At 62.5% G+C, this 27,613-nt stretch overlaps 1 protein-coding gene across 2 annotated transcripts; it reads left to right on the top strand.

Annotated features, from left to right (window-relative positions):
* The first annotated feature begins 320 nt into the window (after nt 1-320).
* VIPR2 (vasoactive intestinal peptide receptor 2) lies at nt 321-25,803 on the top strand. Of its 2 annotated transcripts, none has more exons than XM_039836794.1 (13): nt 321-443; nt 2,473-2,572; nt 8,115-8,222; nt 9,788-9,879; nt 14,156-14,253; nt 16,829-16,970; nt 21,070-21,220; nt 21,805-21,865; nt 22,275-22,344; nt 22,714-22,805; nt 23,391-23,520; nt 23,590-23,631; nt 24,524-25,803. In XM_039836794.1, exons 1-13 carry the CDS (start codon nt 381-383, stop codon nt 24,806-24,808), a joined length of 1,434 nt encoding a protein of 477 aa, XP_039692728.1. In that variant the 5' UTR covers nt 321-380; the 3' UTR covers nt 24,809-25,803. The 2 variants fall into 2 exon arrangements, with proteins under 2 accessions (XP_039692728.1, XP_039692729.1); XM_039836795.1 differs by having other exon boundaries at nt 24,546-25,803.
* Nucleotides 25,804-27,613: the final 1,810 nt, after the last annotated feature.

Raw genomic sequence — 27,613 nt, forward strand, 5'->3', positions numbered from 1 at the left:
GCATCTTCAGGTTGGAACCTAACAAAGAAGACAGGTTGTACAACCATCGCGTTCATGCCTGGAGCCCTGTCCCCTGTCCCCCAGTTCCCTAAAGTCACCCCCCCTCGCTGTCCCGCGGACCTCTCCACTTGCCTTGGTCCCCTGAAATCATCCCAGTTCTGCTCGTCCCTGCTGTGAAGCGGAGACAGGGGGACAGGGATGAGAGGGAGGGGAGCAGGGCAGGGAGGTAGGATGGGGAAGGAGCGGGGAGCGGGGCAGGGAGGGGGGAGGCGGGACTCGGGGGGCGGGGCCCAGGGCCGCTGGCGCACGGAGCCTGGGGAGCCTGGCGTGCGGTGCGGGAGGCGAGGGCTGCGCGCCCATGCGGGGTCCGCGGAGCCGAAATGAGGGCGCCCGCGCTGCTGCCGCCCGCGCTGCTGACCTGCTGCGGATGGCTGCTCGCGCCGGTGAGTGCGCCCCCGGCCCCGGCCCCCCGACCCCCGGCCCGATGAGTGCGCCCGGCCCCCCGGCCCTCCCGGGGGGAGCGCCCCTCTCGCCCCCGTCGCCCCGCTGCGGAGTCTGCGCGGGGACAGGTCGGACGCAGCGAGCGCCGGGAGCCCGAATGCGCCCCGCGCGCCGCCCTCCTGGACTCGCTGGAAACTGAGTCCAGCGTCTCCCCGACGCTCATCCTCAGGCTCGTGGCCGGCGAGGCCCTTCCCGCGGGGCCCTGGGTGCGGACCGTCCCGCCACCTGCGCGGGCCCCTGTCCGGAGGACACTGGAGTCACTCCGTCTTCACCGCGCGTCCCTCCTCCAGCACCTGCTGTGGGTTGGCTTGCTCCAGTGTCAGAGGGCACACGATGTAGCTCAAGAAAGTTTCCTTCTGGAACATTCTGCTTTTTAACCTTCATTTGAGAGCACGGGAGGAAATGCTGTACTGAACAGAAATTTTTCCATTAGCACACTGGTGGGTCACTTCTCAGGAATTCATCCTTTTATTTGAAGACTGTTCTGGAAAGGTGGCGTGGGGCATTCTTGCAGCCTCTCCCAGACGGAGGCGGTGCGGTGTGACCCACTCACCATCCCCTCCCTACTCATTCACTTTTCCTCTTACGGTTGTGCAGCCGAGGACGGAGCTATTTAAGGGGGCTGCACGCCCAGCGTGCTTGGTTTTCAGGCGGAGGTGAGCCGGGCCTCCCTCCCCCAGAGGGGTGCTCCCAGCAAAGACCCTTGCTGCCAATTTCAGCGCTCCCCAAAAGCTCCTGGTTGAAAGTACAGAGAATGATCATGGTTAATGCTGCTTTAATTTCTAAGATGCTCCCAAAATAAGTCACGGCTCTGCATACTCCAAGAATGCCAGGCATTACGACGTCTTTTAGGACCAGAGCAAAAAATTATTTTTCTTTTTACATCAATAGAATTTCCCTAATCTTGACATACTAACCATTGACTTGTTCATATGTGAAAAATACAGGAGTTTCTACAGTGGGTGGTTATCCAGAAATGAACTGGGGAAAAAGACGAATTCTGGGTCTTTTAGAAAATGGAGGTAAATGTGGCAAAAGTATCCACATTAAGTGTCTTTTCTTAATTCTCTTAGGACATTGTATTCCTGGTTAGGGTTATGACTGACCGGTTCCGATGGGAGGACAATTAGCTGTGGGGGCCGTGACGTGCCCAAGAGCCTGGGCCCCTTCAGTAGGTGTTCGGGCACGGGAGGGGTCCAGCTCCAGCGTCCGGTGTGAGTGCTTGTTGGGGGGCAACGGAAAAAGAGAACGTTGGGCCTCAGTAGGAATGGAGATCGGAATATCACCTTTTAAGACCAGCGCATGTGGCGTAGCCTTTTGCACACATTAGCAGACAACATTAATCTGGGTCACATCAGCAGTCCCCGTGACAGACCCTGTGTGGTGGCAGACACTGATGCTCCATGCTTCCCTGGCCGACTTGCCCTTTAATCTTTTAAAAATGACTCCTTTGCTCCCAATTCTGAAGTTGAGTTTCAAATGTGACCCGCAGCCTCTCAAATGAAGTTGTCCTGCAGGTCTCCTTCGGGGGGCCCAGTGGCCGCTCAGACGAGGTGTCTGGGCTGCTGTGCGGCTGTCACACACGGTCTTATGAAAACCGTGTGTTTGCTTTCATGAAATCAAGGGCTTTGAAATGGAGGGCTCCAGCACTGGAAGATTGTTGGATTAAAGACCTCTATCGCTGCGAAATTAGTCTACTAACAACATACACTGTATCACATTTGTAAGCTTGTTATCCTGCTCAGAAAAATGTTCTGTCAGCTCCACGTTTGCTTTATAATCCCTTCACCAAGAAAATGGTGGCGCTTTCTTTTAGTGACCATGCCAGAAGTATGAGGGTGACGGCTTTGAAATGTATGTTAGTCTGGAAGCGGTTTAAAACTGTGTGGTTTGGGTGTTTTGGGTAGAACTTTTGCTTGACTTTCCTCTTAGGGTGGAATTTTAGTTATTTCTATTTCAAACCTTGACCAGGTGAACAGCATTCAGCCAGAATGCCGACTCCACCTGGAAATACGGGAGGAAGAGACGAGGTGCACAGAGCAGCTGAGGGCCCAGTCGGAGACGCACAAAGGTAGGCAGGGGCTGGGGGGCCGGCCGCCTCGCGGTGGAGAACCGGACACGCAGAGAGCTCACGCCTCGCCCGCGAAACTGGAGCCTTGAGGTCACCTGCTTTAAAAGAAAAAAAAAAGGGTCTGTTGCCGCTTTTAATAAACTTCTGGTGAAATTCGCGTGGAGGGAAAGCTCCGGTCACACAGACCTTTTAAAAGAAAGCCTTAATCCCCGGCAGTAACAGTTCCCAGGGTCTGAGACAACAGCAACAGTTACTAAAACAATTTCTTGGGCGTTGTTATGCTTTGCAAAAGCCACTCCACTTTCCATGACTATTCATCTGATTTCTTGCATTTGGAAACCTTAGTTGCATCACTCATAATTTTGGTCCACTTAAGAACAGTGGAAACTCGTCAGAAATCGAACAGAAAAATGAGTTTTGTTTCCTGAAGACAGGCCTATTGCAAATACAGTGCAGTTGCTGATTTCATTTTCATCAGGTCAAAAAGCAGTGCTGGGACCACACGCCCCACAGTTGCAGGTCTATGAACTCGGGGTTCTGGGCTAACACCCAGATGATCAACAGTAGCAAGAACCTTTTGTGCCTTCAGCTTTCTTTTTCTCTGTTCTGTGTCGTGATTTTATCCTCTTTAGGAAAAAATTCAAATGAAAGCAAGACTGTGTGTTAGAATAGGTGGGGGTCCCGCAGTGGACCTCGGGCCAGAGTCGCAGAGCTGGGCTTCGCTCTAGACCGCTGTCCGTTGGAAATGGCGTGGGAGCCACATAGGTAATTCTGAATTTTCTAAGAGCCACATTGTAAGTAAAAAAAAAATTGCGAGATTCGTTTTAACAATATATTTCACGTAGCTAAATATGTCTTAGTTATTATCATTTCAACTTGTAATGGATATAAAATACTGATGAGAAATTTTAGAGTTCCCTTTACGTATTAAGTCTCAGACGCCCAGTGCATCAGAGCTGGGACCCGCCACCTTCAAGTGCTAACAGCGGCTCCCATGCCGGACAGTGCTGCTCCAGGCTGAGACCGAAAACACGTCCTGTGCCCTTCCCGGCCCCTCCTTGGTCGGCAAGTGGGGCCTCTGGCTCCAGGACCCCTCCAGCCTTAATGACTGTGCTTCCGCCGATGGCCACGTCTTCCTCACGGTCTGCTGGAACTGGGTCCCGGTGAAGGCAGGCGGAGCAGCTCGGCCCCTTGGCAAATGGGGCCGCGGGTCCGTTCTGTGCTTACCGTTCGCCAGCTACACGGATAGATGAGGTGGGTCCTGCCAGCCAAGGCCTCCTGACAGAACTGCTGTCATGGCCATTGGGATCTGGTCCCATCAGTGAAAATGAAGAGATTTAGGAAAAGTAAATGCTGGGGGGAAACAGACTAAGGTGGAGTCATTGGCTTGGTGGCCAGTGAGCCAGGTCCTGTCAGCAGCTCCACCCACAGGCCTCCTGCGTGTGGCGGGATGGGCACAGAGCCGTCTGGCCTCTGCATCCTCCGTAAGAGACTCGTGCCCTGTCTGAAGACTCTGGGGATGGGACCTGTCCCCCCCCACCACGCCATTACCGGACAGTCAAGTTGCCAGCGGGTTCTGGGAGCACCCACGGGTGGCCCCCACATACTGGCCTTGAGACTCCACGTGTGAGGAGGGTGCGACTCACGACCGGGTGTTTCACATAAGAGAGTCTTTATTTCAGGTTGGGTCACGCAGATGGAGTGTTCAGAACCATGTTCAGTTTTACTTTGTCTGAAGCCACGGGTTTGAGCCCGGCAGCTGGCCAGCTGCTGACGAGTGGGAGCTGCTGGCCCCAGGAGGACTGAGGGCTGATGCCTGGCGTGGGGCCTGCAGGTGGGGACCAGCAGGGGGCAGAGGGGTGAGGGGGAACATGGCAGGAGGGGCAGCTGCCCCTCACAGCCCTCACTCGTTACTCTGAGGAAATGCAGGTGCCGAATGGCCCAGCTTTTCACTTTCAGGGAACATGAGCAAACGCGGGATGAGAAACGGGCGCGGCCATCGCTTCCGAAAGGCCGAGTTGAATCGAGCCGTTTACTGGTTGGACCGTGCGCCCTCTCCTTCCTGTCCCATGGCACTTATGTGATTGTCACGCCCTGAGCAGCTCCTCGCCACATGCGGTCTCAGCAGAGTGCAGCTGGGCAGAGGCTGCTGTACTGGGTGGACCCCTCCAAAGGCCCCTCCTACTCTGTGACTGCCAGGGGCCTTGTTGTCACCAGTCCTGGCTGCAGGCTTCCTAAACAGGCTCCTGCATGTGCCCAGGCGAGTGAATGCATGCACGTAGCCTCCTTATCTCACCGGCACGTGTTTTAAGAACAGATGATGTAAAATGCACCCTTAGAGCCATAGGGACCCTTCGTTTGCTGGAATTTGATCGTCACCAGCAGTGTTCATGTTGACTGGGATTCGAGGGACTTGGTGTGACAGGGCACTTGTCATCGGCCCCGGAGCAGGCAGCAAAGATGTCCAGGAGGGAATGCAGCACGTGGAGGGACGTCCGGGAGTAGGAAGTGCAGGGTTGACAGCAGTGGTGTCCACCACCCATAGGGCTGGGCGCTGGGCCAGCTTGGTGTCACATCAGCTCCTGCAGGGCTCGGTCACGTCACCGCAGTGCCTTGTTGGCAGGAGAGGCCAAGGCCGAGTGCTGCCTCCACTCCTGGCCACTGCTCACGGTGACAGCGTGTCTCAGCCCCCGGCACCCTGAGTGCAGGAATCAGGGCCCTTACTGGGCTGTGCGGTCAGCTCGGACCGCTGGGAAACGACAGTGTGAGCGTCCAGGAGTGGCTGCATTTCACGGCGTGGTCTCTGAGCAGAGTCAAAGGAGCTGCTGCCAGTTGTAACTGCAGCTGCCGGCGAAGGCTCCTCAGGGCAAAGCTGGCCTGAGGGCGGAGGCCACAGTGGCCGGAGTGGCTGCAGGACATGGGTGAGCTGCACGGGGACCATGGCTGCTCGGGACAGGCTGAGTCCTGGACCCTGGGAGAGACCAGAGGGCAGATCCGTGGTCCTCGGAAGCCTGGGCCGCCTGTCTGGGGCGTGAGAAGGGAGGCACCTCGGTCCTGAGGCCACCTGGCTGGGCCCTTGCAGGCAGGCTGTGCATGTGCCTGCTGCGGGCACCTCGCAGAGGGCGTCCAGCAGCAAAGACGGCGTGTCCTCGGCGTCTGCCTGATCGTGGCCAGCGGCAGGCCCGGTAAGGCCGCGGGCGGGGGCAGCTTGGCTGTGATTTGGGCTCCGGCAAATGGCCGGGTCACACAGGACGACGCAGCTGTAGGGGAGGCTTTTCCAGCTCAGCTAGTGAGTCGCCCTATTGGGCTTTTAGGCCCTTGGGTGGGCGATGGGCACACAGGGGGCTGGGAACAGGCCGGCGGCTCTGATGGCCAGTGTGACGATGACTCGTGTTTAAAGACTGTCAGATGAGCACGTCTGAGTGTGGAGACCGTTAGGCGTCTCCTGGCTCCTCGGCACGGTCCCCTGCCCGGGGCAGAGGTGGCTGCAGAGCTGGGCTCTGCTCTGCTGTGGAGGGAGGACTCAGAACGCAGCGAGCCGCCCGGTCCCGGCCGGAGGCAGAAAGCATGGTGGGGACGTCGGCTCCGCTTTGCTGCCCTGTCAGCTTGCACCTGTCAGTCTCCGCCTCTGGCATCGCAGAGCGAAAGGCCGAGGCTTCGCCTCCTGGAGGAGAGCCCGTGACTCCGCGAGGCGGAGGGGAGGGCTGTTTCCGGGCCCTTGAGTTTGGCACCACCTGGCTCTCCTTTCCGTGCCCTTCCTCGGGCCCTCGGGGGCGGCTCACAGGGCCTGAGCCGGGCAGATGCCCCTCCTGGGGGGCCCTGGGGCCACCTCTCCCCTCAGGGCGCAGCGTCCCAGGTCGAGGAGCTGTGGCTCCCCGTTTCCGCGCTAGCCAGCTGTCTTCCAGCAGAAAGGCAGCTTTCCTTCTGTGTGTCTGAAAATGTGAATGATCAGAATGTGGAAGGGGCGTGACAGCCACCACCAGATTCAGCAACTTGCTGGGGCCGTTTCCACGGTTACAGCTTAGACAGGACGCCCTTTGTGGACCATCTCAGCCCAGTGGCAAACGTCCCGGGCCTTCCGGGTGCTTCGGCCCCTGCCTGCTGGAGATAAGGGCACGTTCGGCAGACAGGTCGGCCGCTGGGCAGTGTCCCGCCTTCCGCGGCCGTCCGCGGTTCTGTTCCGGGCCGGCTCCACCTCTTCCCTGTGACGCCTTGGGAAGAGCATGTGCTCCATCATGTCCCACCGCACACCGTGCTGGTGGCCCGCTGTGCCCCGCAGCGTCCCACGGCGTCCCATCACGCTGTCTGCGCACCTGGTTAAAAAGTGGCCTCCGGAATCCTGAACGGAGCGTTCCCGCCCCCCCCCCCGCCCCCGCGGGGCTGCTGGCACCTGCGGACCCCAGTCCAGTCCTTTGGCGTCTTGATGATTCGGGCCTGAGCCCTGACTCTTCCGGTTCTGAGCGTTTGTCACACATTTATTAGCTTCTCCGTAGAGAAGCGCCTTCCCTCACGGCCGGGAAAACGACCGCGACCCTTATGGAGACACGGGATAGAAGTTCGGGCGTCGGGGTCCCGATGAGTCCTCAGTAACTAGAGTTCCGGTCAACAACTCTTCCATCGCTGTCCGTTCACGTCACGAACAGAGTGGCTGCTGGGGGTGGAGCTGGGGAGTCGGCGTCATGTCCGCACTGAGGCGGCCGTTGAAAATGATGGCATCCTGAGGGGGACGCAGGCCACACGCTGCCGAGTGGGAGACGCCAGCGCACGATGCCCACCCTGTGAGGAAGTCGCCTAACGCCCGTGTGCGCAGCGTGAGCGCCTGCACGGGACGGCACCAGGCCCTAGAGCGAGTCCCCTTCAGAGCTGGGGAGCCGGCGCCCGCGTGGGACCTGGCGTCACTGGCTGCCCCAGCGGCCTCGGCACAGAAGGTGGGGTGGGCTGTTTGGGGAGAGGCCCGGGATGCCGCCTGCAGTCCGTGACGACCAGGGGCTCCCCTCCGCTGACTTCAGGGTGCTGGCTCGTCTGAGGCCGGAGCGGTCAGGCCCCATCGAGCTGCTGTTGTGCACGGGGACCCCGTGGGGTGAGGCCGGGGCGTAGGGCTCGCAGGCCCTTTCCGGGCTCCCTGGAAGCTGTCCACTGCTTGTGGCTTTACCTTTGAATGGAGAGGTCATTGGTGACGTTTGCTCCTGAGTGTGGAGTGGGGGACACTGCCAGAAACGGTCACCCAGGGACCCTAAGATACCGAGGGCCCACCTCGCCCCTGGGGCACACCCGCAGGAAACGCAGTGATGCAGCTCGGGAGTGTGCAGTGCACACCGGATCCCTCGAACACTTGCTGCTGCAGGCGAGGCTCTTCCTAAGCCTAGACCAGTGAACACACAGCGAGTGTGTCCTCAGTAAGTTCTCGGTGCACGTTCACGTCACTGTAGGACAGTGACTCCTGCTGGCAGCGCTTCAGCCCGCTGGACCCTGCCAGCCGGGGCGGGGCTGCTCCCTCGAGTGGGGCCCGTGTCCTGCCTGCTCTCACTCCGTCTGCCTCCAGCCTGCAGGGGCGTCTGGGACAACATCACGTGCTGGCGTCCTGCAGACCTTGGGGAGACCGTCACGGTGCCCTGCCCCACGGTGTTCGGCCACTTTCACAGCAAACCAGGTACCGTCTGCCGTGTCCGGGCCCCGCAGCCGTTTGCGTCCGGCAGGTCAACCCCTATCCCGGCCGAGCTGGGGCCAGCTGGGCCTTGCGAGCTGAGTCAGGTGGCAGCAGGGGTGTGTCAGGAGGCGCATCTCGACATCCGTGCTGCAGAGAACTCACTCTGCTGCTGGTAGGGGTCACGGGGTAAGCGCCCTGGGGGCCGGAGCTGCTGAGGATTCTGAACAGAGTGTGTGGCACAGCCTGGGGGAGGTGGCGTCCAGAAAAGAAAGGCCGTTTCGTCCTGGGACTCGGGTGACAGTCGCTGGGAAGCAGCCGGAACATGGCGATGGCCCTGTGATAGCCTCCCTGGTCACCCCCGGGTGGGGGACACGTCACTTAGACAGGTGACGTGCTCTGCAGCCAGGGGAGAGCAAGCACAGCTGGGTGACAAACTGCAGGAGCACACGCCCCCAGCCGGCCGCCCAGCCCTGGAGTCCAGCCCTGCCATCCTCTCCCGGGGACTGCGAGCAGGTCCCAAAGCCACCGGAAATGAGATGCTGTGGGACCGGCCTGGAGGCTGAGGAGCATGACCTCTCTGGACAGCAGAGGCCACCCCAGGGTCACGGGAAACACACCCATCGGCCTTGCTGGGCCGACGTCTGAGGACCCTCCCTGCCCAGGGCCAGAGCCCAGCCAGATGCTGTGACTGTGACCATGTCTCTGCAGGACCCTTACTCATACTGAGCGAGGGACAGGAGTGTGTAGCCAGCTCTGGGGAGGTGGGGAGCACCTGTCGCCACCCCGCTGAGGGCCCCCCTATTCTGAGGCCGAACTTAGGGCCACAGTGGGAGGAGGCCATGAAGATGGTGGGAGGGACTCCACACAGCGCCAGGGGAGGAGAGGTGGCTCCCAGAACAAGGGGGATCCAGGCTCCTCAGTCCTCAGGCCGTGGACCCCCCTGCATCCCCAGCCCTGTCTTCACTGTCCACTGCGGCCCTGTGTCCAGCTGCCCAGGCACCCCAGGTTGACACATCAACAGTGCCCCTCACCTCACTGGCCACCACTCAGTGCCTGCTGGGACATCCCCCCGCCACCGTGCGGTCATTCTCCTGACCAGACACTTCCTAAGTGGACACTCCCCTTCGGGTCAGCTAGGAGCAGACGATGGGACTAGGTCAAACTGCCTTTGTTCCAGGCAATTTAAACGTTCGTCCACAATCTTTTCCTCCTTCATCAGTGATTCATGGTGCCCGCCCGTCTACCCGTGTCCCCGAGCCGTGACGGGGCAGCAGGGTGACAGCTGGCAGCTGGCAGGAGTGGGGACAGGATGGGTCGGGGGGCTCCAGGTGGGTGGGAGTAGGCTGCAGTCGGCTGCTGACAAACACACCGCGACGGCAGCCACCACCCTGAGCACTGGTCACTGGTCACATTGTGGCCCTTGGCCAGGGCCACAAGGCAGAGGGGTCTCGCCCAGGTTTCTGGGGGAGGGGCCCAGCCCGGCTCCTCGCGGACCCAGGGACGGAGCGTCCGAAGGCCGGGCTGTGACGACGTGACACCGCCGACCGGCACCGCGCTTCGCCTTCCAGGGAAGATCAGCAAGAACTGCACGAGTGACGGGTGGTCGGAGACGTTCCCGGACTTCGCAGACGCGTGCGGCTACGAGGACCCCGAGGACAAGGTAGCTCCGTGCCCCAGGGTCGTCGTCCGTCCCCGGAGCCCGCGCGGCTGGCACTGGGGTCGCGGGACGGTCTGTCCTCTGGAGGCGGGAAAGGCTGGCTCCGTCCACGCCGCTGAGCCGCGTGACGTTCCCTGCCACGGGGCTTTTCCCCCGGGTCCCGCCGCCGTTTCCGCGGCCTGGGTCGTGACGCGCTGGGGCCGCCTCGCACCCCGGGCCGGTGGCGTGGTCGGTGACACGTGCTGGCTGGCGGGGGCTCCGTGGTGGTGGGCAGCCCCTCAGCCACACGGCGTGCCAGCGCGGTGAAGCAGGCCACGGCGTCCCCAGGAGCACTTGGAGAGGTGACCGGCCAGCTCCGCGGGACTCGCCCGGGCCTGACCGCGAGTGCCAGCCAGCTCGGGCCCCCGCCTCCTGGCCCGGGCGTCATTCTGCTTTGTCACCGGAAAACCAGACCGCTGCCCCAGTCCCCACGTTGACCCCACAGCCCAGGGGCCAGCGAGACGCGGCACGGCGGTGATGATGGCTCCATGCGGGGCCCGCGGGGGCTTTGCCCCCAAGCCTCGGTGGAACGGAGGGCCTGGCCGGCCCGCCCCACCTCCGTGTGTGACCGCTGGCCTGAGCTCGTCCTCGTCCCTCCTCCTCACCTGCTGCGGGCCCACCCCAGGCTCTGCTGTCCTTCCTGCCGTCGCTCCTGCTCGTTTTGGGGTGCACCCCGCCGTGTTTTGCACTTCACTTGGGGGGTCCTGGCGCCAGTGCTGCTGGGCCTTGGTGGTTTTTGGTTCGTCTCGTCCCTTTCTGGTCCTCGAACGAGCCCGGCCGTCCCCGCGGCCCGCGATGCATGTCCTCCAGGAGGCCCCGTGGGGGGTGAACGCCAGGGGCAGCCCCACGGCTCTGCAGCCGCCTCGCTCCCCGACTCCAGAGGCTGAGGACAGCGCTGGTGCCCACGTGGTGGCCGAGGCCCAGAGCAGGCGAAGCCGGGGTCCCTCACGTCGGCCTCGACTCAGCGATTCCGGGCACGACGTGAGCGACCCCGATTCCCGTTGTCCCTAGCTGCCGTCTGGCTCTCGAGAACACCGAGACCAGATGGCCTGTGGGCCCTGGAGCGAGATTTCGGGGTGTGCAGAGTGTAGCCCCAGCCTCAGCCGTGTCTGCAGAAGGAGGGGCTCCCCGGCCCCACCAGGAGGACCTGGCTTCACCTGCCCCAGTGGCCCGGCTGGACGCGGTCTAACCGTTTTGGGGACCAGGAGACAGGCCGCAGGGGCCAGGAGTGTCTCATGCTCTGCAGAACTGGGGTGGGGGGGCTCTGCAGTCTCCGTGCTGTCCCATCTGTCCCCCCGTCTGCGGTGGCGGCTGCACCTCCTCTGCTCCAGGACGGACCTCACCTCGGCGTTTATTCAGAGCCTTGTCGGGTCCCTGTAGGGGGCTGGCCTCGTCCTCCCCGCTCACTCCACTGTCCCCCCCGCTCACTCCACTGTCCCGACTGTCCTGGGGGACAGAACCCCACGTGGCTGTAGAGGGATGGGAGCATGGCAAGATCGCGGCCGATCACGGCAGCCACGCCGCGTCCTCGGTCCCCCCGAGGACGTCGAAGACAATGGCGGCGCCAACCTAAGTGCTGATGCTTCTGCCTGGCGGCCGGCGCGCGTTTGACACTATGCGTGTGGGGGTCTGGGGCGTTGCTCGGGGGTGAAGCTGCGGGGCGGACGGGCCGAGGGCCAGGAGCGCTGCTGCAGGGCCCCGGCCGGGCCACCAGAGGTGGACGCGGTGGTGGCCCCTCCCACGCCCCTCGAGCTCCCCACCGCGTCTGTCGGCTGCGCACTTTTCTCCCGCGCCCCATTTTGACTGGACTTCCTGCCGCCACACAGCCGGACGCCGCCCCAGAGCTGTGTGCGCAGCCTCTGCTGGTTTCCAAGTGGACTCAGTTCCAGGGACAAGTCGGCCTGCACAGGAGCCCAGGACTGGCCATGTGGGGTGAGGCACTCAGGATGCCGCAGATGCCCCGCCGGGCTGGTCCTCATGTGGGCTCAGAGACCCTGTGGCCAGTGGGCGTGGCTCGGGAGCACCCCGTCTGTGCCTGGCCCTCTGCATGCCACCAGAGCCAGCATCCAGGGCCCTTCCGTGAGGGGCACTTTCGCCTCGGGCCTTCTGTCTCTCCATGGCTGGACGGAGGGTTTGGTCCCATTAGGAGGGTTTGCAGCCCCCCAGCCCCCTCCAAGTTCCACTGGGAAAGCAGGCTGTAGGGAGACGAGGCCTCGGCGCCCGCCAGCCTCGGGCCATCCAGCTGCAGCGCGTCCGTGGATGTGGCCCTTGCTTGCTCTGGCGTCAGGCCAGATGCTTCCTCAGGCCGGGCTCCCCCTCAGTCCCCACCTGCTGCCCAGTGTCCCCGGTCTGTAGTCTCCCAGGGATGCTGCAAGCTGGGAAACACAGAAGTAACTAGAAATGCAGCCGCCAGAGTGAGTCTGCAGAGCCACAACTCTACTGCCAGGAGCATGGCCGTGACTCACGGGGGCAGCAGACGGACACGGCCTGTGGCCACTGCCAGCCGACCTCCATGAACCTGGAGCGAGATGCCCACTGTGCAGTGAAGGGTTTTCCAGGAGACAGGCATTGGGAGAGGGGACAAAGGAAGGTGAAGCGAGACTGCTATCCCGAGGGGGGCATGAGCAAGTCGGGGGGGGGCAAGCACCTCACAGAGGGGAGGCACACTGCTGCTGAGAGGAGGCTGTTCTTGGAGGTGAGGGGTGTCCCCAGGGCCCGGTGTGATGTCCTGGAGCTGGAGCTCAAGACAGGATCAGCACCTGCTCAGCACACTGGCGGGACGCCAGGAGGCAGCCCAGGGACAGGCCGGCAGGGAGCAGCCAGCGGCCCCTTCTGGGACAGGGTGCGGGTTCGCCTACGGACTCGGAGGCGAGCAGGGGCGGGGCGTCTGTCCCCAGCTCCACCTGCCCTGGCACACATGCTCGGATGTGCGACGAGGGAAGCGTCCTGGATGCTGCTGCCTTCCCCCCGATCTGTGCGTTGGTGACAGTCCCAAGTACGGTCACGAGTGGAGCCGCCTCACACTCGTAACAGGTGGCTCTGCAGCATCTCGCCCACGAAACTGTAGAGTGACAAGCCCCCTGACACGCCTGAGACACCTCTCGGCCCCTCCGCCTGCAGCCCCGCCCGGCACCCACAGCCTCTCCCTGGCAGCAGCCCCCACGGCTCTGCGACCCCCACCACCTCCTTCCTTCTTGTACCACCGGGGACGGCCAGGGGGCCCGAGGCACTCTGATTCAAGGGCTGGCTTTGAGAAAAAGAAAGCGGCGTTAAAAACACAAAATACACAGCGAGTGTCTGCGCAGGATCAATAGCAGAACCACAGGTCGTGGAGCATCCGACACCGAGGCCCTCCTCGCCTGGGTGGTTCCGACATGGAAATGTGTCCTTGTCACGAAGCTCCAGGCTCTCACAGGGCCACATGCCAGGGACCCGACCAGCTGTCATCAGATTCATACGGCCAATGGGAAGCTGAGACCGTGCGAGTCTGGTCCCCACGGCCAGAGTTCACCACGTGGTCAGCCGCTGTGGCTCAGTCGGCTGCAGGCAGGGTTTTCAGGTCACTCTCGTTTCCGGATGTCAGACCTTCAGTAACTTAGAGGCTGCTCCCTTGGGATTACAGCGTCTCATCCACAGGCGGAGAAGCAGCCACACGCCCCCCGCTGTCTGTCAGTGACCAGTGACGGTTCGGAGAGCAGAGCCACAGCCCTGCTGTCCCCTTGGTCTCAGGAAGACCCGAGGGTGGGTCACTGTGAGCCTGAGGCCAGGATCCACACCTGAGCTTATCCTGGGAGGACTTGGCCCTCGGCGAGGGCCGGCAGCCGTGGCAGGGAATAGAGCAGGCCGTGGCTCTGTTACGCTGACACCTGGCGTGGTCCAGTTGGTCCTGGTACCTGCTTGCTGTTTTCTCTGTCCCCCCGACATGGTCCCAGACCCTCCCCTGAAACCTCAGGGCCTCCTGCTGCCCAGGTTCTTGGTCACCTGTCATTGAAAGGCTGTCGTTGTCTGTGGTACAGGTGGAGGCGTGGGGCGCCAGGGTCACTCACAGTGAATTGCAGGAGAAAGGTGGGCATTTACGGAGGCAGCGGTTTTGGCTCAGCGAGGAGGAGGGGTGAAGGCGGCTCGTGGTTTCCAGCAGCCGAGAGCCGTCGTGCAGGGAACGGCACCCTCAGGTCTGGGGACGGTCCCTCGGTCCCAGGCTGCCACCAAAAGCTCACAGGCGCTTTTTCTTTCTTTGTAGATCACGTTTTATGTTCTGGTGAAGGCCATTTACACCCTGGGCTACAGCGTGTCTCTGATCTCCCTTGCAACGGGGAGCATAATTCTTTGCCTCTTCAGGTGAGTACCAGAAATGAGCAATTCTGCAACTGAATTCGAGATGGGGGATGTATCCATTTAGCCACCTAATCCATCGGAAGAGAGAAGATCGCTGCCTTGAGCCTCTCTGTGCCGAGCGGACACAGCACCCAAGACGCCGTGTCAACAAGTCACCAGTGCTGACGCTGTTACCGGAACGCCCTGCGTCCCTCACGTGCGGCGGTGGTCCTGGCCTCGCTGAGCATTCCGTCGACTTACCAAATACGGCCACTTCGCAGGTGCTTGGAAAATGCAGAAGCCACATAGTGTTGTACTTGCCACTCAGAAGCACCCCCGTGGGCCGTCCACGCTCGACCGCAAGACACAGCGATGTGATCCCCAGCATGAGGCACCAGGCAGACTGCCTGGGCTCAGCCCGGGGTGGCTTCTCCGTAGCTGTGTGACTTTGGACAAATTCCTTAACGTGCAGTGCTAGTGGAAGACGTACCCCACATTTTCAAAGCACGGCACGCGGAAGGCACGCTAGGCTTTGCCTCTCTTTCCCCGGCATCGAGGTTAGAGTCCCACCCCCACCTGGGACCTGACCCAGCCGCCGTTGGCAACTAACAACATACGTGGCACAGCCGACTGGGCGCGGTCGGAGCGTAGAGGCTTCAGGCCCAGAATACACGATTTTGTCTTGGAAAAGCTAACGAGCGCATTTAGGGTGAAATCCATGTCTTAGGCATCACTAGCACTAAACAAAATGGGTGATGTTTGGCTTATTTTAACAGGGTTTTGATCACCACACATCTCATTTCTCTTTGCTAAAGTATAATTCAAATGTTGACCAATATTCAGATAAAATCAATGTCTATCTTTAGAACCTAACAAATAGCCCATGAAGGGACCTGTCTTTGAAAGTAAAATAAATGAGTAAAGCTTCGTGAAGAATACAGCTGAGAAATCCAGCAAATGTAATTAAATTACACTTTTCACTTTTCAGGCGTGTCACCTGTAGCAGGTGGCTGACCGTTCTCAGGAAGAGTAAGTCAGTACCTTTAACCCAGAACCGTGCTTTGAAAATGTGAGGAATATCTGCCAGATTCCAGGTCTTTAAAAAGCCTTGATACAATGTTAGTATTTATTGTTCTATCTTCTATATTTTACCATGTATTTTTAAATTTTCAAGTTGTTAAAGATTAAAAAAAAAAAAAAAAAAAAAATCCAGGGAGGTAAGCTGGCCGACATAACTTGAACCAGGAAATTTTCAGCTTATTCTTAAACAGCTGAACAACCCCTGTTCTTGACATTGGCGGTTTATCCTCCGATTCGTCCTGGGTGGCACATTTAATGAGCCAGCCTGAGAGCATCTTGGAATTACCAAAAATGTGGATGTGCTCCTTTAAGAGAACCTCAAAGGGTGTTACGGGTGTCGACACAACTCTCTGGACATGGTCGTTGTTAGTCACCTGCTGGTGGCACATCTTAGTTAGAAAGGACGTTGACCCGCTGCTGAGTCCGTGTGTGACGATGCCCAGGAACAGCTCCACGGCTGGGAACCCTTCTCGGCTATGCACACGACAAAGACACTGTCCCTTTCCCGCTCCGTCTGTCATATGCGCTCGCTTGCCCAACGCCAGCCCCTGGGCAGCTGTGCCGGTGACTGGATTCTAAACTTTGCAGCTGAGAAGACCCTGCTCCATTGTCCTGGCAACCACTGGGGGGGGGGGGGTTCTGCTGCACAGCACTGGCTCTCCATCATGGCCCAGGCGCCGAGAAGTAGCAGGTGACCGTGTCCTCACTCTGCACATACAGAAGGGGGCATTCTACCCCAAAGTGTGACAAGGACTCGGCGAGCTGGCCCACGGCCTGGTTTTGTGTGGGAGTCGCGGGTGGCCCTAGCAGCTGCCACCCCTGAGTGCTCGCGGTGGCCCAGGCACTAGACGAAGCAGCTGTGAACCCGCAAGGCCCAGGAATGAGGTAGTGACGCCCATGCAGGCCACCCGCGCTCCGTGTGTTCATAACTAGTGCCACAGCGCCACCCGCAGGTGGGCACTCTGGTGGCCTGGTCCGCCAGCCAAAGGAGGGACATGCCACGCCCCGGTGGCCAAGCAGGTGTGCGGGGCCTGCTGCGGAGCCACCGGCACCACGCCCTCCTTCGGGAGCTGGCAGGGTCCCTGATGCCATCTCTGAGGGGCAGGTTGGCCTGGCTCACGTGCCAGCCACACCTTTCCGTTCCCCTGCCACCCGTCCGGAGAGCCACACTGGAGGGGACGTTTAGAAAAGAGCGATGAGTGACATGCACAGCGAAGAACTCGGCAAACGGACTTGTTGGGTGGACGCAGGCGGCAGCACGCGGAGGAGGAAGGGGGCGGGGAGGTGACCACGCTGACGGCCATGGGCCCCTCCGCTGGGCGCTCTATTTCTTTCTGTACCGTCCTGTGGTTTTCCCAGTGAGGTCCCGCACGCCTTTCGATGGCTGCCCCTAGGCACTTGCTTCTGCTCTTCCATTTCTGTTTCTTGGGAGGAACTGATTCCGCTCGTTCGTCTTGCTTCGGCAAGCTCGCTGGCTTCACAGAGCAGTTTGCTCATCTCCCCGCCCCCCGCCCCCCAGGAAGCTGCACTGCACCCGGAACTACATCCACCTGAACCTGTTCCTGTCCTTCATCCTGCGGGCCATCTCGGTGCTGGTCAAGGACGAGGTGCTGTACTCCAGCTCGAGCACGCTGCATTGCCCGGACCAGCCGTCCTCCTGGGTAAGGCCGCCCCTGCGTGCGTGCGCGCGGCGTGGAGGGGCGTCCCTGCGCAGGCGTGCGCTGCGTGCGCGAGCGCTGGAGGGGCTGGTCCCGGCGGCGCGGCGCGGCGCGCGGCGCGTGGAGGGGCGTCCCTGCGTGCGTGCGCGTGCGTGGAGGGGCGTCCCTGCGTGCGTGCGTGTGCGTGGAGGGGCGCTTTCACCAGCGCCAGCTCCAGCCCCCTCCGCTCCGCTTCTCTCACCTCTGACCCCATGGTTCTCCGTGGCGAAGTCCACAGCTGGTGCACAAGGTCCGGAGGTCCTGGCCAGGGGGAGGGGCTCAGAGCGGGCCTGGGGGCCGGCGAGATGGGCGAGAAGCGGGCGGGTGAGCGGGCTCCAGGCTGGGAGGTGGGGCGTGAGCGCCGAGCCCACCGGAGTCCCAGTGCCTGCTGGAGGAGCCAGCAGGAGTGGCCAGCGGCAGCCCGGCTGGGAAACTGATGCGGATGGGGCACAGTGCTGCCGCCGCCCCCAGAACCGCCCAGGCTCCCAGCGGCAGGCGCCTCCACGGCCGCGAGAGGAGGTCACCTGGGCAGCAGCTGCCGGGAGCCCTTGTGACTACGGAGACGCTTGGGCTGGCATTTGACAGGAGACCAGGTGTCCACGGACGCCATGTGCCGTTCTGTGCCATGGCTCTGCCCGTGGCGTGGTCAGCGGGTCTGCAGGACTGACTTCCGTCGAGTCTGGCAACACTGAGCCGCCATCCACGAGCCGCCCGAGGGTTTTCCCTGCACAGTGTCACTGGGAGCCCTGCCAGGCGCTGGGGGCCCGGCGCCATCCGATTTGATTGGCGCCTCTGCAGCTGGCTCCTCTCACCTTCTGACTGTGTGGACCCTCGGCTGGCTCCGCTCAGGACGGGTCAGGTGTGACGGACGTCGGCTCCCACAGGCCAGGACGGGTCGGGCATGACGGACGTCGGCTCCCATGGGCCTGCAAGCACATGCATTCTGGGGAGAACTGGCTCCCGATGCGCGTGCACTGAATTGATAAAAGGGGCCCCATGCGATAAGGAAGATGTGCACGCGGCCAGCCCCACCCCACACGGAGGCCAGTGTCCCCACGAGGCTGAGCCAGGAGCAGGGACGCACGTTCCTCCCGGAAAGCCCCATCACGCCCTTGGAGAGCTCTGCCCCAAGAAGCCCCTTCTCACCTAGTTATTAAGGACTAGGGACCCGGCGTTTGCCCTGGAGCAGCGCTGTCATCGCTGTCCTGCTGCTAGACAGGGCCACTGCCCCCGCCTGAGGGACGGGAGCGCTCAGGCTGACCCCCGCCATGGCCCCATGGGGACCACTGACCCCGCCATGACCTGTGCTTGGGACGCCCAGCCTGTCTGCAAAGGCACCGCTGGTGGGTGCCCGGTGACCTTCGAGACAGTCTGTGCACTTTGTGAGGGAGGCCACGGAGCTGAGGGGACCCCACGATGGGCCAGGCCTCACGGCCGGTGGGCTCGCGCTCAGGGCTCCGACCTCAGCCCTGCATTTCGCAGCCCCGTCCTGAGGACTGAGGTTTGGGAAGTAGGGAGCAGGAGCCCCGTGGTCCCCAGAGCTGTAAGTGCAGATGTCACCATGAGAGGGGGCTGGGAGGACACAGTTGTCCTCTTGTTCCCTCCAGGAGGTTCTGAGAAAATTTGTCAGCCAGAAGCCTAGTCAGACCAAGCACGGGGAGCGAGGGGAAATGTCCTTTTTTTTCAGTCGAGTTTTTGGGACATTTTTGTTCCCAACTTGGTGTGGCCAAACATTATTCTCCCAAGCAGAACACCTGGGCAGCCCCCAAGGAGGGGCAGAGGTCTTGGAGGATGTGACAGAGCTGCTTTTCTACCCAGAGAGGGCTTCTCGCCAGGGCTGGCCACCCCTTCCCTGGGCCTGGACAGCGTGGGGCCCTGGGGTCAGCTCCGGAGGGGACCGGGGCACACAGGCAGTCTGTGCCCTCAAGCTGCCCAGCCCGGCCAGCCCACAGCCCAGGTCAGAATGGGCCTGCCGGGAGCTCAGCGAGTGACAGCTGTCAGCACGCACAGGCGCTGACCCGCACACACAGGCACACGTGTGCAGCACACACAGAGGGTCACACCCTTCAGAGGCTTCCGCCCTGTGTAGGGTCCACTCTGGAGGGGCTGCTGGCTCAGGACCCCGTGTCCCGAGGGCAGTGCAGCTGTGGAAAGGACAGAGGCGTTGCCATGTGTGCATCTCTGCCGCCTGGTGCTCACCTCTGGCCCTGGGGTCAGGCCCACCTGGGTGCCCGCCTGCCCCAGCATCGGGCACTGTCCTCCTTGGTCCTGAGCGGCAGCTCCTCGCTCATGGGAACGCTCCAGGGCCCGGGGACAGGCACTTGGTGTGGCACCCAGCTTACTCCTGGGGCCTTGGAGGCCGTGGTCTGACCCTGACCCTGAGTCTGACCAGGACACAGAGCCCCCGCCCCTCCCCCTGCTCAGGGCTGTTAGGCCCCTCTGCCTCCTGCAGAAACCACTGTGGCCTGGAGGAAACCACCAGATGGCTGCCTGGGGTCGGCCTCCCGCAGGAGCCCCTGGCCAAATGCAGGGCGCACGCCCCTCAACGCCCCCCCAGGTGCGGTGGGGGAGGGGACGGGCCTGGTGGGCGACCTGCCGCTAACGCTAACGGCCAGCTGGCCTGGGCCGAACTCCGGCGTGCTGTCCGGGTGGTCCCAGAGGCTCCGAGGGACGCCGCTCGTGGTCAAGCTGAAGATGACGACATTGGCAGAGGGCTTGTCACTCCCCAGACCTCCGGTCCCCACAGCGCGTTGATGGTGGACGAGCAAGTGGAGGGAAATGCAGAGACAGCATTTTCACGATCCCACCACGAAAACGGAGTCGTCCTGAGCACACTTCTCCCGCATGGCTTTCCCTCACGCAGGACATCGAGGACACCCTCCAAGCCCCCGGCACGGGTCCGGTGGGGTGCGACGCGTGTGTCTGACCAGCCCTTGGACTGCGCGCGTCACTCACACATGCCCTGGTGCAGAGCTGCTCCCGCTTCTGCAAGACGGAGCTCGGGAGTGACGCTGTGGGCTCGAAAGGTGCACGTGTTTCAGCTCGTGCCAAACACGGCCGATGCTTCCAGAACACAGAAACCGGACGCCTGTGCCAGCAGCGTGCGGGCAGCACCCACCGTGAGCTCCGCGGCTTTGCCCTCCGGTGGGCCAACCGCCGCCTCACACCCAGCACGGTTTCCGTGACATTCAGACGAGCCGCGAGTCTGCTGGTTGGTCCCCGTTTACGTGGCTGTGTGGTCACTACGCCCTTCCGCATCCGGTGGCCGTCACGGTGCTCAGTGGGTGACACTCCAGGGTGCGGCGTCAGTGAGGAGTGGCCACTGCCCGTCACCTGTGCTGTCCTTAGACCGTGGGTGGGAAATGTGGAGCGGGCAGCGGAGGGCTTGGGGGCGGGTCAAGGCATAGCGTCCGGGAGGTCCAGTCAGCGCTCCTCAGCCCTGGCCGTAGCGCGTGTCCTGTGCACATCGCCCCGGACACACCTCCACACACACACACACACACACACGCACACACAGCGGATCTGCATGTGTGTCTGTGCGTCGCCATGCTCGTCAGGGGCGCACGGCCTGCGGACGCGGTGACCGAAGCCGCGGTTTCGTTTTCGCTCACGAAGTGGCTGTACCGGCGCACTTACTTATACAAAGGCCTTTATCTTCTATGCTACGTGATTTTCTCCAGGTAGAAACCCCTTTAATGCTCCTGGGGACATAATTTATTTGCCTCTTTCTCTTGTTCTTCGTCTCTTGTGAAGAGAGGACAGTGAGCGAGAACAGGGAGGAACAGGGAAACATGGCTTGAGGACGTGGGAGGTGGGAACAGGTGGACAGGAGGGGACATGGCCCAGCAGCCCCGTGAGTCTGCTGCCCACAGGTGGGCTGTGTCCCCACTGTGCCCCCGTGCTTCGCCCCACGAATCCCAGGCTGGCTGCCGGGTGCCAGGGGCTTGTCCAACGCACACGTCCGCAGTGCCTGCTGTGTCGGGGCGTCCTGGGCCCCGCACGCAAACGGGGCGCCCTCGCGTCCTGCCATGAGTGAGAGGGCCCCGCCCGACTGCCGTTGCAGGTGGGCTGCAAGCTGAGCCTGGTGGTCTTCCAGTACTGCACCATGGCCAACTTCTACTGGCTGCTGGTCGAGGGCCTGTACCTGCACACGCTGCTGGTGGCCGTGCTCGGCCCCCGCCGGCACCTGCTTGCCTATCTCCTGATCGGATGGGGTAAGGATGCTGCTGCCCACTGCGTGCCGCCTGTGCCGCGGCCCCCCATGAATCTGCAGGTGCCTGTCCCGTCACATTGGGAGGGGCTTGTGCAGGGTGACGGGAGGGCCTGTGGCCAGGCTCCGATGGCCCCGGACCCCTGGGCCCAGTGACGCTGTGGCACAGCCCCCCTGCCGGGTGGCAGGGAGCCAGAGGGGCCTGGAAGGGGTGGGCGACAAGCCCTGCCACTCGAGGTCCAGGCCACACAGCAGTTTGCGAGAGCCTCGCATTAGCCAGGACTGGAAAGCGGGAAGTTGTGGGACCCTCACATTCATGGCGAAGGGCACCCATGAATCGGCGAACACGTCCACTCCCGCACTTCAGCAGGAGCCCACGCGTGTCAGGCCATGAAGATGCAGGTGCATATTCGAGCATCTTCACCGCTCAGAGGCACAAGCACGGGGCGCGTGCATTTACGAGGTTCCCGCTCAGTCTTCTGCTCAGTCTTGTCCCCGACGACCCTGGCTGACAAAGGCCACGCTTGTCCCTGCAGCTGTCCCAAGCTAGCCAGCGCAGGGTTGTGGGTGATCGCCGTCTCTCTGCAGGCGTCCCCATGGTGTGCACAGCTGCGTGGACTGTGGCCAGGCTCTTTGTAGAGGACACAGGGTGAGTGCCGTCCCCGCGCAGTGAGGTCCTCCGGCATCCGGCTGTTCCGTGCCGGCCGGAGCCACAGCCGCCACGTCAGACCCCTGTTGCAGGGTTTTCGTGGGGCTGCCCCGCCCCTCCCGGCTTCTGGGGCTGCGCCGGGGTTTCTGTCCCCGTCAGTAGTCTGTCCTGTGGAGAATGAAACAGCGACCGCTGGACAGGGACTGAGGCCCTTGCGGCCTCTAAGCCAGCGTGACTGTGCCGCTGGTGCAGTGTGGGCATCGGGGGCACCGTGGCCCACGCGAGGCGGCCCAGCAGAGGGGCCCGTGGCGTCCGGCAGCACGGTCAGGGGTGAGGCCGTGGGCGGTGGCCTCCGGTGACGTGGTCCATAGAGCCAGCGGCAATGTGCTTTTCGTCCTCTTCCCGACAGCTGCTGGGACAGCAACGAACACAGTGTCCCCTGGTGGGTGATACGAATTCCGATTCTCTTTTCTATCGCGGTAAGTGGCGTCCACGCTGGGCAGCATGCGGGCCACATCCCGTGGGAAAAGGGGGCTGCTCCGCTGGGCCTTCGGAGAGGTGACGGGGAGGGGGCGGAGCCGGAGCCCATGCTGTCCTGGGGGGCGGCGCGTCCAGCAGGCACAGTTAGGCTGACCGAGAAGCCACGTGCGGGCTGCTGGGTCCGTCTGCGCGTTTCGCATCTCAGAGTGAATTCATTCACTTGCTGCCGCAGCCTGCACGCCGCGGGGCCCGGCCAGGGCGCAGCCAGGCTGGCAGGGCTGCGGCCTCTTCAGACCGCAGGGCCTGGCCCCGTCCTCGTTGGGGCTGGGCGCCAGACACCCGACCACACCCCCTGTCTCCCTGCGCAGGTCAATTTTGTCCTTTTCATCAGCATTGTACGAATTTTGCTGCAGAAGTTGACGTCCCCAGATATTGGGGGCAATGAGCAGTCACAGTACAAGTGAGTGTGTTTCCGTGGGTGCTGAGCTGGCCTCACTGACCGCAGGCCTGGGAACCAAGTGCGGGGGACGGAGCAAGGGTGGCCGGGCAGGGACCGGGTGCCAGGCCTGGGGTCCTGGGTCGGCGCTCCCAGCAGTGGCCGGAGTTCATGCGGTACGGGGGCGGCGGAGGCAGTGACTCGGGCACGGGTGTCCTTCGTCGGGCGTGCGGTCCCGCAGACAGCCGGCTTGTTGAGCTGAGACGTGTGGGATCCAGAACGGGGTCACTGCAGGACCCACAAGTGGACCCGCTGCAGCCAGGCCCATTTCTTGTCCTGATGTAAAGCTTGCCTCTGCCCTTCAGACGCTGGCGATGGGTCCAGCCACTATACCCGGCGAGAGCCGGCCTCAGACCAGGCTGTGGCTGGCGAGCTTGTCGGAGTTTCTTGCAGGAGTCTGCTGCGCAGTGAGGTGGCACGGTCCTTACTGCACGTGCACTTTCTGCCCGTGTTGGGGGGTTGCCTAAACCCCCGAGAAACGGGGCCATCCTGCTGAGGCCCCGGGCTCGTGCGGTCGGCATGCTCAGCTGTGTCCTCCCCCTGGTGCAGGAGGCTGACCAAGTCCACCCTGCTGCTCATCCCCCTGTTCGGGGTCCACTACGTGGTCTTTGCCGTGGTTCCCATGGGCATCTCCTCCAAGTACCAGCTCACGTTTGAGCTGTGTGTCGGGTCCTTCCAGGTACGTGCGGGTGGGGCTGGCCATCCCCGCGGGCACGAGCGGCCTCTGATGACCCTTTCTCACCCGCAGGGGCTGGTGGTGGCAATTCTCTACTGCTTCCTGAACAGTGAAGTAAGTTCTCGTCACGTCTCGGGAACCACGCACACATAAGCAGTTTGGGAGGGAGTCCCCAAACTGCACCCGGCCAACACTGAGAGCCCATCTTCCGCAGGCCAGCCCCCCACCTCCCACACCGTCTGCTCAGGAAGGCTTCAGCGGTGGGCACGCGGTCACCCATGTGCTCCCCCGCAGGGCGAGAGCCCCAGGGCGGGGGGGCAGGGGTGCCGGTGGCCCCTCTGTGGCCCCGTCACCCGTCTCCCCGTGCCATCGTGTCACCGAGCGACGGTTGCCTTTCCCGCGCTGCGTGGCCCACGCCTGGCCAGCCCTCCGTTTCACGCCCTCGCTGGTCAGGGGCCATCCTGCCTGTCAGTCCAGATGCTCTTCCCGCCGAGTCCCAAGCACCCTGTGCCACCCAGCACCGGCAGTGAGAGTTCCGGGGACTCGTGTCCAGCAAAGTCAGCAGGAACGGCCCCCACTCCCGCTCTTTAACAGCCCCTCCCCCTCGTTCCTGCTCTGTCCTGTTCTGTGCTCACAGATCCCTCGGGAAGCAGAGCAGTGGCCTGAGATGCCCTGGCAGAGGGTGGTGGCCGTGAGGTGGGCGGGGGACACTCAGCCAGTGCTCACACACGGCTACCAACTGCTGCAGTGCAGGCACTAGCCGCGTGTGCCCCAAGGCCCGGCCTTGTCCGCCCTCTGCCCACGGTCACTGCTGTGCCCAGCTCGCGCTCTGTGGCTCAGTGTGGGTGCCCTCAGGCAGCCCCCCGCAGCCGAGCCCTCTGCCCTGCAATCTCTCCTCTCTTCCCCTTCCCGAGCCCGGTCCTGCCAGGCTGACAGGATGTGCGGGCAGAGGGCCTCCCTCCGGGGCCTGCTCTAGACCCCAAGTCCCCCTCTCCTGACCCCACAGCCGTGGCTCTGCCCTCGCCCAGGTGCAGACCGAGCTCAGAAGGAAGTGGCGGAGCTGGTGTCCAAGTCGGGCTTCCAGCCGCGGCGACAGACTCTCCATCTCCAGGACCGGCTTGGAGGGCGCCCTGCACCTCCACCGCGGCTCCTGCACTGCGTCCTTCCTGCAGACGGACACCTCGGTCATCTAAAGGGCCCGCCGGGTCCCGGGGGCGCCCGGTGGGACCAGCACCAGCTCCGGGGGGCGGCCTTGGCTTGCCCCATGCAGATGGGGGCGCCTCATAACTGACGGGACTTTAACTGCTGTACAGCTGTGGCCTTCAGCTGATTCCATCCCTGACACACCATTTTCAAGGAGACTAGTGGAGACGGAGCAGCCCAGCCTCTGGGGGCCGGGACAGGGGATGTCTAATGCCAGCGCCTGTTCCTGGGAGCAGCTGGCCCGGCTTGATGAGAAGAAGTGACCTCTGCCTGCGTGACCCGCACCCCGGCCCCTCTTGTCTGAAGGACTTGAGCATGGAAGCCAGCTTGGGATGCCCTGAAACCCCTCTTCACGCCAGGGGGACCGACCCCTCCTGGGAACCCCCCCCACCCCTGGTCCCGCTCACACCTCAGCCCCGGGCTCTGCTCTCCCTGCCTCTGCACCCAGAGAGCCGGCCCGGCCCGAGCAGGGCGCCCAGCGGGTACCAGGGAGCAGCAGGGAGCAGCGTGTCAGTCCCTCGAGGCGCCTGTGCCCCTTGTCCACCGAGCAGACGCCATGCGGTACCGCAGCCCCTCCACCCAGCAGGCCTGCTCCGTGCCTCCAGGAGGCCCCTGGTCCCCCAGCCACTGGACACGGCGTTTCATCTGGTAGGAACAGGAACCTATTCTCTTTTTAATGAAAATACTCTTATAGTCGTTTCTGTTTAAACAGAGGATCATTTTAAAACAGTATGAAAAGGTACCGAGCATGTCTGTCCCTTGTCAGCAAAAGGCAGTGCTGGCTTCCAGTCCCCTCAGGCTGCAAACCTGGAGCGGGGGCTGGGGTGGCTGAGTGGCTCAGAGGACTGGGCAGAGAGTGGACGCCAGTGACCCACACGGTGCCGGGGCCACTTGTGGCACTGGCTGGCGCTCTGCTCATTGTCCCCAATATCTGGGGACGTCAACCCCAAGGCCAGGCCTCCCCCGCTGCACCTCGTTCTCTGCCCACTTACAGCGCTGGTCCCCTGGGAACAAAGCCACGCGGCTTCTTCCTGTGTACCGCAGGCCCCGGCACGGTGCCGGTGACTGGCGTGCAGGGCAGAGGGAGCGAGCCCTAGAGGGCCGCATGGGCCAGGGAGCGGGGTGGACGTCCCCTCTGTGGGGCAGCACGGCGCTGTGTCCACACCACCCAGAGCGGGCCCCACTCCGCTGCCGGGCTGTAACCAGAGCCATGTGGCCGACTAGACAGCCAGACCGAGTCTAGCTGGAGCCATCGGGGGTGCTCGGGCGCTGGACGTGCATGGGGACCCTGACGAGGTCACTGCCGTTTCCATCGGCTGGCGTTCTCAGAGGCCAGAAGGGCCATGCTTTCCAGGGAAGGGAAGATGTGCTGGGAAGTGGATACTTACTGGAGGTGACCAGGTGACCACGGAGTCGACATGCCTTTTAAAATGTCTGTGCGCATGTCGCCACATGCGAACACTTCAGTGAGGTCTGCTTTCGTTCCTGGACGCGAGTGAGAAGCCACGCCGTTGAGTGCGTGCCCGTGACATCCGTGGGGGGAGGGGGTGCCTGGCTCGTCCGTGGCCTTTGGAAACAGCCCCCACAGGCATCTGTGCACCTGACAGGACACTTACTGGAGCGGCCAGCGATGGTGGACGTCGGCATTCCCGTGGCCCTGCAGTGGGCGCCCTGCACTCGGCACCCAGCACCACAGAGCCCGAGAGCCTGCGCACGGGGCAGGCTGAGCACGCATGTGCATGTGTACCTGTGTGCATGTGCGTGTCCCCGTGTGTGTGCATGCACTTCCGTGTGTGCACTGTGTGCGTGTGCACGTTTCTGTGTGTGTGTGTGCCTCGTTTTCACCACAGGCAGATAAACCCTGTTTCTAATAAACTGCCTCGTTTCAAGAGGGACATGAAAATCCAGCTGCGGGAGGCCCACAGGCCTCATCCCCGCCAGCATCTCGTCCCGGTGCTTCAGGAGCAAACTGGGGACACCTGACAGCACGAGCCGGGTAGGGACAGGGGCGAGGGCCCCTCCTGTCCGTGGAAACAACAAGAACATTCCCTTCTTAGTGGAAACGCAGGTTTAAACGGCTTTTTGTCAGGTCACAAACGAGGCAGAGGAGTTCTGAAACCTCAGTCCGACAGGCCCCGGAGGGACGGGCTGAGCCCAAGGTCCAGCGCCCCTCCCCCTCTGCAGGCCGGTGCCAGAGCGACGCACAGGGTCCCGTTTCCCTGGCTGAGCAAACCTCCCGCCCTCTGCCTCCTCATGGAAACGAGGTCGCGTCGCAGGGGAGCTGCGCCCCGCTCCTGAGCTGCGTTCTCGCTGCGCCACGGGCGCGTGCGGGGCTCTGGGCACCCGGCACGCTGGGCGGGCGGGCGCACTCGCCAGGCCGCGGTGGCTCCTCTCCTGCGACACTCACGCTGCCCAGCGCACTCCGGCCGCCTGCGCGCCCGAGGGCCTGCGCGCCCGAGGGACGGCGGCGAGCAGGGTCACAGAAGGTGCTCGGTGATCTGGTCTAGAGCCGACCCCGCCCGCTGCCACCTCAGGGACGCACGTCTTTGTTCTTGGGGATTGGGGACGCGGCCGCGCGGCGCTGTGGGCGATGGGCGCAGTCCACCACATGGTCCTTTAAGAGGCTCCACTTGCTTGTGGACATCACAAAGGATTTGGGGCATCTTTTATACAGAAAAGCGTTCTTTGGAATATGGAAAGAAAAGGACTCTCACGTCCTTTCTCTTCGCTGAAGGCTTAACAAGGAAAGTGGGGCGGGCAGAGGACAGCAGGGGGTCCCCTGGTGAAAAGAGCCCCACCTCCGCCTGCCTGGCACACAGAGCCAGACCAGCAGGCTGCCAGACACAGGCCCCCACCCCCGGCAATTACTGGCATCTTCCTTGATTGTATTCAG

Source organism: Pteropus medius, unplaced genomic scaffold (genome assembly GCF_902729225.1).
Source record: "Pteropus medius unplaced genomic scaffold, Ma_sr-lr_union100, whole genome shotgun sequence".
NCBI classification, from domain to species: Eukaryota; Metazoa; Chordata; class Mammalia; order Chiroptera; family Pteropodidae; genus Pteropus; species Pteropus medius.

Bases quoted from the DNA above. Each gene is read 5' to 3' on its own strand.
- VIPR2 (XM_039836794.1), top strand. From the start codon at position 381: ATGAGGGCGCCCGCGCTGCTGCCGCCCGCGCTGCTGACCTGCTGCGGA. The intron at 2,573-8,114 runs GTAGGCAGGGGC...GTCTGCCTCCAG, and splicing joins CCAGTCGGAGACGCACAAAG to CCTGCAGGGGCGTCTGGGAC. The intron at 23,632-24,523 runs GTAAGTTCTCGT...CTGACCCCACAG, and splicing joins ACTGCTTCCTGAACAGTGAA to CCGTGGCTCTGCCCTCGCCC.